This window comes from Physella acuta, unplaced genomic scaffold (assembly GCF_028476545.2).
Source record: "Physella acuta isolate Inbredline_101_S28 unplaced genomic scaffold, ASM2847654v3 ptg000384l, whole genome shotgun sequence".
Taxonomy (NCBI): Eukaryota; Metazoa; Mollusca; class Gastropoda; family Physidae; genus Physella; species Physella acuta.
In genome coordinates this window covers 78,485-95,300 of record NW_026731903.1, presented here as the reverse complement: position 1 = coordinate 95,300, position 16,816 = coordinate 78,485, and the positions used below count along the sequence as shown (strand labels likewise).

Below are 16,816 nucleotides of genomic sequence, written 5' to 3'. Positions count from 1 at the left end.
GCTGCTGTCAAGGAGATGAGACACGATTCATCACCTCCAAAACAGTCGCGCGTTGCTACGCTACGGGTTTCCGTTTCTTCTGAGCCGTGCCAGGTTTAAAAAAAAACAAGAAATGTTTTCTGTTGACACCGCCATTCATTCTCAGATTCCTGAGTTGCTTCCCATGAATGATTCAACCACGGTAGAACTCGGTAATGGAATCTTCTTTTCGGATGCATCGGCAAACAGTGACAGATAAAGGTGAATAGTGAGAGTGCAGTGCTCTCCCTCTGTGTGTGTGTGTGAGAGAGAGAGAGGGGGGGGGGGAGAGCACCACATGCGAGGGATATTTCTATATCTGTCATAGATCCGATCATTGAGTAATTCACAAACAGAGCGTCATTGAATTCTTATTTCATATGAGTTATTCAATGATCCAGGGCCTATTTATAAACTTTTAGACTCCAGGCATTTCAACATCTGTATCAATCTCGAAGAATTACGCTAAACGCTTTGTAAATTAACGAATTTATTTTTATTTCCTTTATGATAAACTCTTTGGAAATAATAATGCCCGATCATTGCGTTACTTAAGAGAAATATCAAAGAGAGGGTTACTTTTCATTGACACTTGTCATAGATAATTTCATTTAATCTTACACAGATAATAGTGTTTGATGGGCTGGAGAGAGAGAGACAGACAGAAAGAGAGGAAAAGAGAGTTAGAGATGGTAAACGTGAGTGGGCTTATTATGCAGGTATTTTACTTTTTTAATCATCACCGGATTTAGACCAAAGTTTGGTTCCTATGGTGCGAGAGTTCTCATTAAATTCACAAATCTCCCATCCTGGGGGTAGCCGGGTATTGATAATCCCACACGGCCTGTTTCATTCATCCAGCAATCGATAACCTGGCAACACAGCAGTGACACAATCTGTCACTTAGCCTAGCAGGTAAGTCACTCACCAGTGTGTGAGATTCATCCATGTGTGAATTGCATCAATACATGGTTTATCCACCTTTGAATGATTCACACAACTAAATATGAGATTCACCCAGCCTTGTATGAAAATAATGTAACCTCGTATGAAATTAATTCAACCTTGTATGAAATTAATTCACCTTGTATGAAATAAATTCAACCTCGTGTGGAATTCATTCAACCTTGTATGAAATTAATTCAACCTTGTATAAAACTAATTCACCTTGTATGAAATTAATTCAACCTCGTATGGAATTCATTCAACCTATTTTGTAAAATTCCCCCAACAATGAATGAAATGCATCAATCCTTTGTATACAATCAACCAGTTTTGCTCAGGGTTAGACAGGCCTGGCCATAGATTTGAGAGACAACACACTCGCCTGCTGTATTCAATACATCAACATTACTAAAAAATATTCAACACATCAACATTACAACTTTACTTTAAAAATATTCAACACATCAACATTACTAAAAAATATTCAACACATCAACATTACAACTTTACTAAAAACATTCAACACGTCAACATTACAACTTTACTAAAAAATATTCAACACATCAACATTACAACTTTACTTTAAAAATATTCAACACATCAACATTACTAAAAAATATTCAACACATCAACATTACAACTTTACTAAAAACATTCAACACGTCAACATTACAACTTTACTAAAAAATATTCAACACATCAACATTACAACTTTACTTTAAAAATATTCAACACATCAACATTACTAAAAAATATTCAACTCATCAACATTACAACTTTACTAAAAACATTCAACACATCAACATTACAACTTTACTAAAAATATTCAACACATCAACATTACAACTTTACTTTAAAAATATTCAACACATCAACATTACTAAAAAATATTCAACTCATCAACATTACAACTTTACTAAAAACATTCAACACATCAACATTACAACTTTACTAAAAATATTTAACACATCAACATTACAACTTCACTAAAAATATTCAACACATCAACATTACAACTTTACTAAAAAATATTCAACACATCAACATTACAACTTTACTAAATAAATATTCAACACATCAACATTACAACTTTACTAAAAACATTCAACACATCAACATTACAACTTTACTAAAAATATTCAACACATCAACATTACAACTTTACTTTAAAAATATTCAACACATCAACATTACTAAAAAATATTCAACACATCAACATTACAACTTTACTAAAAAATATTCAACACATCAACATTACAACTTTACTAAAAAATATTCAACACATCAACATTACAACTTTACTAAATAAATATTCAACACATGAACATTACAACTTTACTAAAAATATATATTCAACACATCAACATTACAACTTTACTAAAAAATATTCAACACATCAACATTACAACTTTACTAAAAAAATATTCAACACATCAACATTACAACTTTACTAAAATATTCATCACATCAACATTACAACTTTACTAAAAATATTCAACACATCAACATTACAACTTTACTAAAATATTCATCACATCAACATTACAACTTTACTAAAAATATTCAACACATCAACATTACAACTTTACTAAAATATTCAACACATTAACATTGCAACTTTACTAAACATAATCAACACATCAACATTACAACTTTACTAAAAACATTGAACACATCAACATTAAAACTTTACTAAAATGCTCAACGTATCAACATTACAACTTTACTTAAAAAATATTCAACACATCAACATAACTAAAAAATATTCAACACATCAACATTACAACTTTACTAAAAATGCTCAACGTATCAACATTACAACTTTACTAAAAATGCTCAACGTATCAACATTATAACTTTACTAAAAATGTTCAACGTATCAACATTACAACTTTACTAAAAATATTCAACATATCAACATTACAACTTTACTAAAAATATCCAACGTATCAACATTACAACTTTACTAAAAAAATATTTAACACATCAACAGTACAACTTTACTAAAAAATATTCATCACATCAACATTACAACTTTACTAAAAATATCCAACGTATCAACATTACAACTTTACTAAAAAAATATCCAACGTATCAACATTGAGACTTTACAAAAGCTACAAATTATTCACCATAACAACTTTCAGACGTTACAAAACCAAATAGTATTCAACACAAAAACATTTAAACCTTATTAAATAAAGCATAAAGCATTCAACGTATCAACATAAAGACTTAACCAAAGTTAAAAGTACTCAACAATAAGATTTAACTAAAACTAAGAGTACTCTAAATTCAGACCCTCTTTGAATTTATAACTCAACATTTTAGCTTTCAATGCCTTACTAACCGTACACAGACGACTATGCATACGACAAACACGTCATCTAGAGGGCTATTCCCACGACAGACGAACATTGACGTGCCACTTACAGAGCTGTATATGCGACATATTTCACTGACCCACTTTAGATTGATTATAACCAGGCGTACATCTCAAACAAAAAATACAAAAACTGATCAATTTCTAAGTTCAGATTAGGGCCTATATCTTTCTACCCAAACAACTGCTGTTAATGCACTGAAAGCGATAATTCAGCTACTGAACAAGCAGTAGCTATAATAAGAGTTTAGAGGGAAATCCCCGCAAAGGGAGATAAATCCACTCAAAAGGAGATAAATCTTGGGCAAATTATTTTCTTATCTACAGCTGAACAGTTTTAATCTTTCACAGCTTTTCAAAGTACCGTTAAAGATTATTCCCGACTACAGGATTATGGTAATCCGCGGCACAAATACACGGGGATTAAAACAATCGATTAGAAAATAAACACGTTAAATGTTAAATCAAATGAGTTAAAACTTTCTCTGCCTTGTGAAGGTCAATGATAACATGCTGTCTAAAAATGGAAATTATAAACTAAGAAAAAAAATCCCAGTATTAAAATATGTAATTATTTTGAGAATAATGTTCATTTTTATGCGGTTAATGTTGTTATTGTTCATTGAACGACCATGTGGTATGTGTCCCATTCATTGCTCGTTTATTTAAAAAAAATGTTCATTGAAAACATATTTGTAATTTGATAACATTTAAGGTATATGGAGAATTATTGTTATAGGCAAATATTTTTTTTTTTAAAAAGTGTTTTTAAAGACCGATTTTTGAAACGATATTCTTATTTATTGAACTATTTAAAAAAAATAAAAAAAATTCGGACATTAATTTTGTGTCTTAGTAGCCCCCCCCCCCCCCATTTCTTTAAATAAAAAAGACTTCACCTTTTGGTTCCCATCGAATGACATTACCAAAAATTTACAAAACAAACATAATAAAAACCTTAACAATGACAAGCTTTTAAACGCGCTGAAAATAAGAAAATAAAACTAACTTGCTTTCTTTAAAGCAACCAGTTTTTGAAACGATCTTTTGATCAGCACAGCCAGACAAACGATCAAAGACAAACATCTTAATATTTTTATCCCCTCTAAAACGTGTTTGTATTTCAAGCTTTATTTTCTTTTTAATTCGATGCTCAATTCTCACGACGCTAAACTTTGTACCAAACGTTGTTACCTAATCAACACATCATTATACACAAAACAAAATGGCCAATTCACGTGTCACATGTTTTTATGCGTACGTCGTGAGCGGAAGCTTGGCAACGAAATTCGAAAAATCACTAATTTTTACCTAACCTATTTATTCCAAACTTTAAAAATTGGATTAATGTCCGATTGGGTAGTAGAGGCTGAATTTTGTTAGTTATGAACTTTAAAGAAGTAAAGTAAAATGAAAGTTAAAGAAAAAAAATGAATGAATAAATATCGTATTATAATAATAATCATCTATCATAATTGCAATAAAACGAAACAAAAAAAATACTCCATTATTTAAAGGACTATAAACACAAGCTCAAGTCCGATGACCCCCGCCACACGCAGAATGTTTATTTCCGGTATAACTTTTTGAATATTATATTACTCAGCATCACTGCATTCATTGCATAGTGTCCGCCCCTGCAGTTAATCGCCCTTGTTTCTTTGATAACCTAACGCCCACACCATGATCAATCCAGATCGGGTTACTTCCCCTGGGGAGTTACTTCCCATGCGCCCAATTAAAATGTCAGTGCGGTAGAAATTAAAACGAACGTGATTATATCGATTTTAGACCGATTTTTGACAGCCGATTCCTGAGCTTTGTTGCGAAATTAGTTATTGATTAATTGTTCGATTTAAATGAGGGTCGTCATCTAGTAACTGCGTGTTAAAATATGAACTGTCATTTTAAAAGCTGTTTAAAAAAAAATCACAAGGGCAATGCATGGGCGAGGTGTGATATAATCTTGTAACTCAGTGACGACCCGTTTTAGATATTTTTTTTGTATTAGCTTTACAGACGAGTGCATCTCAACTGACAAGACTAGAATATCATTTAAAAAAAATCCAATTAGAATTTCAACTAGTAATTTAAATTGTTTTGAAGATTACGATAAATGTTCCTATTTCAAACCTGACAGTCGATGTGGGCAAGTGAAGTAGAGTTCACCTGTTTCTGTTACCTCGGCATGAGTCAGGTACCCATCAGAGCTGGGTGGACCGAGGGACGTTCAACTGACTTGAACCCGGATTCGAACTCGAAAATTTCCGGTTAGCAGTCTAGCGCTCTATCGCTAGGTCACGTCGTTCCATCAAGATTACGATATCCCCTTACAAAATGGGTGATAGCCGGATGGAAACGATTATTCGACCTGTCAGGTGCTGTTCTCAAACCTTGTTTACAAATATTATAGTCGAAACGACCGTTAATAAGGGGCAGATAATTTTGTAGAAGGAGTTTTATAAGGGCATATTGTTAACAGGAATTCGATCCAGTATCATTTAAACTCATGATTGGTGTCGGCAGTCGACTCAAGAACAATCGGCTTGAAAAGAACAACTATAGAAGCTACTAATTGTTTTTAAAAGCCTTCCTCTTATATTCTTTTTAATATATTTTATACCAACGGATAACAATATAAATCCATAAACGTCGAAAATGACAAGCCAATCAATGTACTGAAATAAGAAAAAGTAAAGTAGTCTGGTAGGTAAAGTCTTGTATGCGCATGCGCACTGAGAAATGATGTTTCCTGGCCAAGCAAAGACAGAAGAATGACTGGTAAAATTGGATAAAATTATATTATTTTTTCAGAATTAAAAAAGAATACAATGCAATCATAATTTTTTGTCTTTAAATTTAACTTGAAAAAAATTCATAACGTAACGTAATCCATACATTATTGCCCAATGTGGATACTTTTTAGCTGTTTAAAACAGGTTAAAAGAAAAAAAAAAGTTTGATACAATTTCTAAAACATTCTATCCACCCGGAGGCGAAGAAAGAATCCGTTTGCACCGAAGATAAAAATGACAGCCGAAGTTCCCACCCTGGGGATAATCTCCCCCTACCCTGATGGCCCCGTGTACCGATTGACTCTGGGTTTTCCGTTTGCTCATTTCATTGGTCGATTTAAAAAACGGAAGTGCGAAGTGGGGGATCTAGCTTTGGAGCATTAGACGGTGAAGTTGTTAGATTCGCATCAAACGTATCCGCACTGTCATGGTAGCTTTGTGGGCTGTTGTACTTTAGTGCTTTGTCAGAGTTATGTTATATGTTATGTTAGTTGTTATGTTGTTATGTTATGTTATATTATGTTGTATTGTTATGTTGTATTATTTTTATTATGTTATGTTGTTATATTATTTTTATGTTGTGTTGTGTTATGTTGTATTATTTTATTGTGTTATGTTATGTTGTTATGTTGTGTACGTTATTTTGAGTTAACACAAACAAATCATTAAGTCTTGACCCATGTGCCAAGTTTAAAAATAATCGGTCCGATAGAAGTGGTCGAACTTTTGCTCACCAGTTTCGACCCATGACGAAACCTTAAGCACTAAGCACGACAGAGAAAGCTGATTAAATTTTTAAAAATCTTAAAAAAAAAAATAGCAACACAATTCTAACAAAAATCGACAATTTTCATAATTTTTGTTCTTAAATTTACAAAAAAGCCACATCACTAATCTTACTCCTTTCTTTATCTCACGTATACCTTTCTCTACCCCACCTCTCCTCAAGATTTGTGACGTCATTAATGGACCTTCCCTCGAAAGTCGACTGGACGATGATTTAATGGACGCCGTTTTACCTTGCAAGTGTCGGGAGACTGGCTAATTGGGTGTCTACTACTTGGGTCCCTCTTCTACCAATAGATCGCCGCGACAAGATCGATCACTGATCGAGGTATCGATTACCACACGCGATTAATGTAAGACTCGTTGAACGGTGCCAGGGCAGATGGCATGACTCCAGAGCCAGCCACGGGCATTGATTCTCTCTTCGTGTCTGTGATGTTGGTCGCTCGGTGAAAATCAAATAAACATTTTTTTCTCTCTCTTTCGGTACCGCACCGACCACGCCCCCTTCCCCCCTCCTGCCGCAGACGTCACATCCGCGAGAATTACTGCCCTTGATTTCTGGGCTTTCACCAGCTACGACACCGTGTGGTGCCGGCGATACATCCCCACGGAGACGACCATTGGAGTGCACCACCGGTCTTGTACCTGATGTTGACACGGTGGCAAGCTTTGGGTAGGGATAATCAGTGGGGGGGGGGGGGGGGGGAGTTCTTGTTACTTTAGTACTTTATTACCTTGAGCTGTTTATGTTAGCTAAACAAATCAAACAATTGTTAAATCAGGCTTGATAATACTAAATTGTTATGTACTCAATGTTATATATTTGGGACTGCGAGGCTTAAGCTGCTAACCCGAAAGTCTCGAGTTCGAATCCGGGTTCAAGTCAGTAGAACGTCCCTGAATCGACCCAGCTCTAATGAGTACCTAACTCACGTTAAGGAAAGTAAAGGCGGCCGGGCAAAGTGCTGACCACACTTTCCCTTCATTTGCAGAGGTCAAGAAACATGAACTGTACTTCATCTGCCCAATGGGTCGCTAGGTCTAAAGAGGATTCTTTACTTTGTTACACACATAAATAAATACATAGATAAATAAATAATATATACATATATACATAGGTGGATTTTAAAGGAAAAATTCAGCAGGACTTTTTGGGGCTATTCTATAACTTACTATCAATACCACAAACTAGCCCAACTGTAGAATTAAACTGAACACAAGTTCTAAACGTAATCCAAGCCTTCAGCCTAATCCTAATCCTAGCCCTAAAACTCATAACCCTTATCTAAAACCGCACCCTGACATCGATGAAGAGGAAAAAGAAAACTTAGATGGGAAAGTGGATTTAGAATAGAAATGATGACGTTTTGCTGTGTGAACTACGATATCGACAGTACCATCACAGGATCGTCCGGTGTACATCACTGCTGGGCCCGATACCATCGCGAACAATCGTTGACGATATGTAATCAAATTGTTACTTAACATTGTAGATAATTACACGTGTAATCAGGCTGAAGATAATTACCCCAGCCACGACCCCCCCCCCCCAATTATAACTCAAGCTGTCTGCCCCGTTGATCAGCTGGTAACCGACAACTCAGGCGACGTATCGATTCGTAGCGGGTATCGAACAAACAAGAGGATAAAATATTAGTTTCGCTAGAGAATAAAAAAAAAGTGAAGTGGCGATTAGATAGATGAATTCGATTCGTGCGCAATTCTACAAGTCTGAGTACTCGATCGTTGAGTTACTGAGTACGTTATCTGGTGTTTATATTCGCTCGTGTTGGTGTTAAAAAAACAGCGTTAGACATATTTAAAACCGTATTCGATTTATGCGAGTATCGTTCAGATTCAGCAGCAATTACTGCGCTATCATAAAACGTGACTAATAAACTGTTTTAAAATTTGACACTGCTCTTACACTTGCTACATGTTCATTATACAAGTCTAGAATAAAACAACTACCGCAATGATAATGTTTTCAACTCACACCTGGTTGCTAGTTTCTTTCTAGACATGTATAGCATACATGTTGCAAGTCTAAATGTTGTGTGGGACGAATGGTGTGTTCGGGAAAACCCCATAATACTCAAACGGGAAAACCCCATAATACCCAAACAGCAGCCAGTATTAAAATTGCTATGTGATTTACGTTCACTACGGTTTTAAGGTATGTTCACACCAAACTGATTTGCGCGCACTTAAAATTGTCTCGCTTTAATGGGATTCTGTTGTTGTTTTAGAGCGCACTGGGATACAGGACGTGCAGTGGGGTGTATGATTGGCAACTCGATTAGGACATTGGGGTCGAGTAAGTATGGCGTCTCAGAGCCCCCCTCCCTCCAGCTCTGTTACGTAAATGGCTCAGGTTAGGGAAAGTAAAAGTGTAAAGATAACTGCGCATAGCATTGACCACATCGTCCGTTCATAAGTGGTGGGGCATGGAAAGAGATGAACTCTACTTCACCTGCTTTAACTTTAAGTCTGATTGGGTATCTTTACAAATACCGGAACAAGGATACGTGTTTTGTGAAATTTGTCAAAATTTTGTAATGGGGGGGGGGGGGGGGGGGAAGGGGAGGGGAAACTGATGTAATATTTGTAGACGAGTTACTCGTTATCTAAATATAACCAGTTAACGTTACTCTATTCTTAAATAAATCTTACAAAAGTAATAAGACAGTTAATATTATTGTTACAGGGTTGATTTACGATTTTCTTCACCTACGTCGGGACCACATAAACAGACGAACTCTACTTCAGCTGTGTCAAAAAACGAAATAAGACCTAACCTTATTGAACGAAACCTTTACAGTAAATGTCAACGATATAGGGCGTTATCTTGCGCCACAAACATGAATACAAACAGAGAAAAAAAAAAAACCTCAACTCTAGTCGCCGTGAAACGTGGAAGACAAGAGAAATAATGAACAGACAAAGTTAACAGCTTCTTATCGATCCGAAGACATTGACTAAAATAGAATAAACGAATATTTCCTACAACCTTCAGTGCGCTTAGACATCACCGGATTCTCTCCCCTAACACGGCGGTGACTCTTACAGGGAGGTAACTCTTGCGTACTGAGGGAGTTAACTCGGCGAATACAATTTTTTAGCCAAGACAATTAGACATTGCCTGATTATTTCACCTGTTTTGCGAAGAACACACTACTAATAAGGGGAGAACACTCTTGCGTGCTGAAAGAGATAACTCTGGTTTTAAAAAAAATGTTAGGGTGTTCTTTACTTACTGAGATCGCCTTTAGCGTCCGTTTGAAGCTGGAGATTTCTGGCCTTGACTACCACGACCGTTAACCTTTCTGCACTGGGCAGGTAACTCAGGGAGAACATGACGTCACCGAGGTCTCTTTGCTAAGGAACGGAGGAAAAAAACGACAATACATTATTGGTTGTTTAAAGTACATTCAAAGATAAATGAGGAAAATTTCTTGTTTTGGAAGTTTTGCTTTGAGATATGCTTTGAGATATGCTTTGAGCATATAAGGCACGGCTGGGAGTGAGATAGGTGTTCTACATCCGATCTTTGTGGGCAGAGTTTCTTTCACGCATTTCTCCAGTGTGTGTGTGTGTGGGGGGGGGGGGGGGTAGCAGCCCCCCCCCCCCCCCCAGTGCATCGCGCCCACCCGGGACAAATAAAAACAATACATACATGTATGTTATTTATATAGAAAATATATTTGGGGAAAGGGTGTAGGTGTATTTAACAGTAATGTGTGTGTTTTGATGTGAAGAGTTGTATTCAAAAGTGAGGGGGGGGGGGGGGGAGGGAAAGAGGAGGTGGAGGAGTATTCCATAGTAATGTCGGAACAAAAGGATTTTTAAAAATCAATTTTTTTAAATGTCTAGAATACTCTAGAATGATAGGGAGTGGGAGGAGTGTTGTAAAACGCTGCCAAATATCTAGGCCAGGGGTAGGCAACCTTTTGAGACGGAAGAGCCAAAAGTTAAAATTTTGACAATATCCCAGTTTTTAAAGAGCCACTGTTATTTTATTTCAATATTTTATTATTTGATTAGGATTAGGTAAAGAAATTCAATTTGTTATTTAAAATAAATAGCTTTAAATATGAAAAAATATTTATTCATGAAAAAACATACACTTGTTTCGCCAGAATAATGAAATTAGTAATAAAAAAATAAAAATATAGGACTACGCCAATCCACTTTAGAAGCTGTTAATAGTTTTTTAAATTTTTTTACGGATAACACCGGCTCAAGAGGTGTCTCCCATTAGCCAGGCAGGCCTCAGCACGGCAAACTCCGACTAACTGGTTTGGATATCGACTTGATTACCGTGTTTTTGTCACCACTAAATTTGGTTCTCACCAGACTTATCTTCCACCCCACAGAGCCCGGGGTAAACTCGTACCCCACCATCCTATACCCGGCTCAACAGTAGGAAGCTAACAAAAACTACGTCACTCACGTCAAATTAATGATTACTGACGGATAGGGAAATGCATTCTAAATTAACATTCCCCAATGAACGATATTCGAAAAAGTCGGCACTTGGGCAGCGGCAAGTATGGAATTGTTGTCACAGGGCTGAGTGTTTTTATGCTGTTTAAACTTGTGTATCTTTACAGTATAATTTTTGTTATGAGTTTTGAAAATAAAATAATAATATTAATTTTTGTGCAAGGAGCTGGAGAGCCGCAGGTTGCCGACTTCTGGTCTACATGATTTTATATAAGTAAACTATGTTTTGCTCAAATAATTACGACAAAGTATAGTAGTAGCCAACGATCGTAATTAATCGGAAGCTTTCAAAAGTCTTTAAATATATTACATATTAAAGCTATTAGTTTCTACTTAAACTAGAATCGCATTATAATAGTTTTCGATATACTAAATACATTTTTGTCGATATGATTGTAAGGGAAAAAATACTCTTTTAAAATTGTGCTTGAAATGTTAAGGCCTTGTGTAAATATTCCGTTTTATTAAATATTTATTACTTGTATTTACTGCATTGTAAATTATTTCCCTTGGTCAAATTGCAACTTAAAATGGGAAGGGACTAAGATATATACAAATAACTATGGATACACAATATTTTAAACCGTTTTATGGAACATATTCGTTCAAAAATTAAAAAAAAGATGAATCAATAAAATAACATAAAAATTAAAAACAATATAACATTTGATATGTTAAACATTAGTGCATATGTTTTGTATCGTTATCATACTTTTCTTAATAACATTCTAAAAATATGTGGTCTGTTTTGTTTTAGTTTTGTAATATGTTATTTGGTGAATTTTCTAATTTTTTGACCAGGTGGTCATGGTGACTTTAAGGTTCAACTTGTTAGTGATTGATTTCTTTGTAAATAAGTACCTACGTGGGTGAATACGTATACTTGTTTTGTTTTGGTTCAATGTGTAAGTTATATCTACTGACGTGTATTTGGTGTAGACCAGGGGTCGGCAACCTTTTGATACGCTAGAGCCAGAAGTTAGAATTCAAAACTTTCCCAGTTTTTAAAGAGCCACAACATTTTAATTTCAATATTCGGTATTTGATTAGGATTAGGGTCTCCCATTAGCCAGTCAGGCCTCAACACGGCAAACGCCGACTAACTGGCTTGGATATCGGTTTGAATAACTTGCATCGTTTGCTTCTATCCTTTGGTTCTCACCAGGCTTATCTTCCACCCCACTGAAAGCTGGGTAAAGTCGTACCCACCGTACTGGAAAAATGAAATTATTTAACTATTAATATGTGTGCAAGGAGCTGGAGAGCCGCATCTGTACGCCAAAAGAGCCGCATGCGGCTCGCGAGCCGCAGGTTGCCGACCCCTGATCTAGGCGTATAATAAAATCAATATAACTAAAAAAAAAAATCATAATTGGCCGACCAATATCGATGATTTTAATAAATACCTTAATCCGAAAACTAATTTTTGGACAGCGTCCTTTGATTAACACGTGATCCAGTTTTTCTTTTTCTATCTTTAGTCTTTTTAAAAAAAAATAAAAACACAAACTAGACTTTCAGGAACTGAGATTTCATAATCTCCGGAATTTTTGTTGTGGCGGGTCGAATATATTTTTTACCCCACAAAAAGTCCGTCTCAGAAAAAATAGCCGAGACGTCCCACGTCTAGTTCGAACAATAGCAGTAGGGAAAGGTTAAGAAATGAAAACTTATACAACAGAATATGATCTAGAATATTTAGAAAAGTTAGACAATCACGATTTTAGAACATTTATGAAAGAGGAGATAAAAGTATTTATGAATAATGCGTTGGTACATCCTGCTTTCTTGAGTACTGTTGTTAAGTATAGAGGTAGGCTACATGTTCGCTCACACTTTCTTTCTATCTACCTTTTTTTAGCGCAATTTCCATACTGGCAAATTGCGTTTAATAATGCGTCATTTCTGGATGGATGGATGGATGGATGGATGTGTGTCCGCAGCTTTAAGTCGTATCTCCTCCTTAACGAAGCAATATCGAGGACTAGTTCCAAAAGCAAATATGTTAAGCAAGTTCCTAGGATGATTGTGGGCCAAAAAAAATCCCGAAATTCCTTCCTGGATTTCCCGGAAAAGCCAAAAAAACTCAAACAAATGCAGTTTTTGCTCCATATCTCGGCAACCAGACCACTTAGCGACTTGAAACATTCACCAATCGATTCCTGCCATAATTTAGACCAATATTGCCGAAGAAATTTTTCAACAATATCCTTTCGTTCGGTCACAAAAAATTAATTAAGAACATTTAAACTGAGCATCGTGTAGGCCTAGGATGATATTTACTACTTTTTTAAACTGAGCATCTTGTAGGCCTACTCGTTAAAATAAAACTATTTCCGTTGATATAGGTTATTTTTTCAATCTCGTAAATAAATATTTTTTCTATTTTGTTTTGAATTATTAAAACTACTTGTGTTGCTTTATTTATTTGCTGAATATATGGTTTATCTCGATTTAAAATTGTTATGGATAACATAAGGAAATTGCGCTTAAATTGTCACTAGACTTTTTAATAACTTGTTTTATTTCTGTATCTCTCAATTTTTTCTTTCACCATGTCACCCTCTGCAAGTTTCTAATTTTCTTCGTTTCTCACTCTTTATCTCCATTACTCCCTCTCTAGTTTCCTTTTCTTTCTCTCACTCTTTCCTCCTTTCTCTCTATATCAACCATATCTGGGTCTTCCTCTTTGTCTCTGTATCTCGCTTACTCTTTCTGCCGTTTTCTTTATCACTTTCATTCTTTCTCTCTATCTTTCTCATCATCTCTATTTTTTCTCTTCTTTTCCCCCTCTCTCCCCATTTCTCTCTCTCTCTCTCTCTCTATTCTATCTCTGCGACAACCCTTGACTTGACTAAACTCTAGAAGTTCGTTAAAATAATGAGGGAGGTACATGATACCAGGTCAGAAGAAAAAAACCCACACTGGGTGAACTTGTGGTTGTTTTTATAAACTAACGTCAACAATATTATATTGTGTATGGGATCGTGCACGTATCACACAACACTAAATGTGATAGTTTCGACACCCCACCCTATATAACGTTAAATAATCATTACAAATACCACCATCCCCTTATTATGTAACAAACCCACAAAGCGCCGCCCACATAGAACAATAAACTACAATCCAATTTTTAAAACATATTTTATTACCTAACAAAATACCAGTGTCAGTCACGTGATGTTTTCTTGAACTATTTAACACACAGCCCCAGCAAGTATCTGGGAAATCAAACTTTAATTAAGCAGAAAACGAGGACAGCTTAAAAAAACCGAATTAATTAAAAGGAAAGTGTTGTATATCAAGGCTCTTGACGCCAACCCTACACACAATACAACACAATGATAAACCACGACAACGTTGTGTGATATCATATGGAAGTAGGGGGCAAGGATGGTTTTTACGTTTTGCAAACTGCTGCATCAGACAACTGCCAAATCTTCACTGATATATTTTGTTCTTATTTTGTGTGTGTGTTACCAATTCGAATATGGAAGCGGATTAATCCAACACAAGTATGTATTGCGTGGCACAAGTGATGTTATGCTCCATATCATCCGCCTGCTTTTCTTTCTGGATTTACTTCCATTGCCTTGGTTTAACCTACAAGGCAGCAGTTGTTTGATTTTGTAGTTTTCTCTCTCTAACAATCCTCATCTGCTTGAGGTTCCGAACTCGCAACTTTTGCGAGTTAGCTATCACACGCTCTCCCATACGACAACGTGGTCCCCTATCGACGATCATCGAAGCACTTTTTTGTTATCATTTTACTCTACTTTAGCACCTTATCTCAGGTTTTTGTGTGTTTTTTTTACCACCCATCATTGGTGCTGGGTACATTCCGTCAACCATACAAGCCATAAATTCCATCCATGTTAATAATCATTTCAACACCTAATTTTAAATTATTTTTTATATTTCGTGCACAAAATACCAAAAGATATTAAATATTTCAACCACGGAAGGTTAATGAGATCTAAACTTTTTCCAGCTAATTGTTATCCAGATCAAATATTAAATTCAACAAATGCTACACGGACTAACTAACACCATACATGATACATTATAAATCAGTTGTCGCTTCAAGGTCTGTCGCAGTTGATGATGTGCAAACAGTGTAACCATAGATAACGTCAACTTTTTGTTGTTGATAAGTTCAACCTATGGGATACTGTGCATTAAAGTTCGAACTTTTTGACGACAGAATATGTGATAAAACATAAATGATTAAATAGATGATTAGTGTGAGTGAGGATAGGAGGCGAATAAGTTGAGGTTGAAAATATTCAAACAGCACACGATACACAGCAGGCGCTAATTGAAGCTCGTGGGATGAGCGATCAATGTCAAGGTCGGATTACGATGTCAAGGAGAGGTTGTCTGGGTTTAGTTGACGTCTGGGTTGGTTGTCTGAGGCGGGGACGTAGGTGGTTGTGGTTGTGGTTGTGTAGTGATTGTGATTTTGTTTTGTGGTTGTGATTGTGGTTGTTTAGGGATTGTGATTGTTTTGTGGTTGTGGTTGTTTAGGGATTGTGATTGTTTTGTGGTTGTGATTGTGGTTGTTTAGTGATTGTGATTGTTTTGTGGTTGTTTTTTAGGGATTGTGATTGTTTTGTGGTTGTGATTGTGGTTGTTTAGTGATTGTGATTGTTTTATGGTTGTGATTGCGGTTGTTGTAGTAGGACGACTGCGACGGAGTGGTGTGTAGTTGTGTTGGTTGGATGATTGTGTTGGTTGAATGATTGTGTAGATTGGATTATTGTAATAGTTGGAAGGGTGTGGGATGATTGTGCATGTGGTTGTGAATGTGATTATTGTATTGTTATGATCGTGGCTGGTCGATTGGTGTTTCAATCTTGTAGCTAGATAGAATCTCGCACACAGATACTTGTTATGGACTAAAATACAAATTTAAACAAATCTTATAGTAACGCTTGTAATTCACGCCAAATTACCCTGAATACGATTTCACAACGCTAAGCGACCTCTTATGTTATCTTACAGAGTTAAGCATGTCTCATATTTCTCCGATTCCAATCTCTTAAAATCCACGTCTTTAGGGGAAGGAAAAGTAGGCTTTAGCATAGTTCCCTCAGCCAGATAACCAAATTATCTAAACTCTACTTCATCTTCCCTATTGACGATCACGTCCGATAATGACACTCTTACCTTTTTACTTGTAAATAACATTCCCCAACGACATAACGTCTCTTCCCTTCATCTCCTCAATACCGAACCCCACCCCTAACCATTATTTAAGTCTCTCTAAAACACACACCTTACTCATCCATCACTCGCCACTACCTCCAACATCAACACGTCTGTTTATTTATCCTACCTCATCTCCCCACCCCGGGCCCATTTATCCGGTGATCCC

The 16,816-nt window shown here is 35.9% G+C and overlaps 1 protein-coding gene across 1 annotated transcript in view; it reads right to left on the bottom strand.

The window, feature by feature from the left end:
• LOC131942036 (synaptotagmin-1-like) overlaps positions 1 to 16,816 on the bottom strand; it is a gene marked incomplete at its 5' end in the record, with an annotated part of 75,737 nt that overhangs the window by 1,335 nt on the left and 57,586 nt on the right. The window contains one exon of the mRNA XM_059301696.1: positions 10,188 to 10,308. Within this exon, the coding sequence (XP_059157679.1) occupies positions 10,188 to 10,308 (121 nt within the window). The remainder of the gene's footprint in view (positions 1 to 10,187; positions 10,309 to 16,816) is intronic.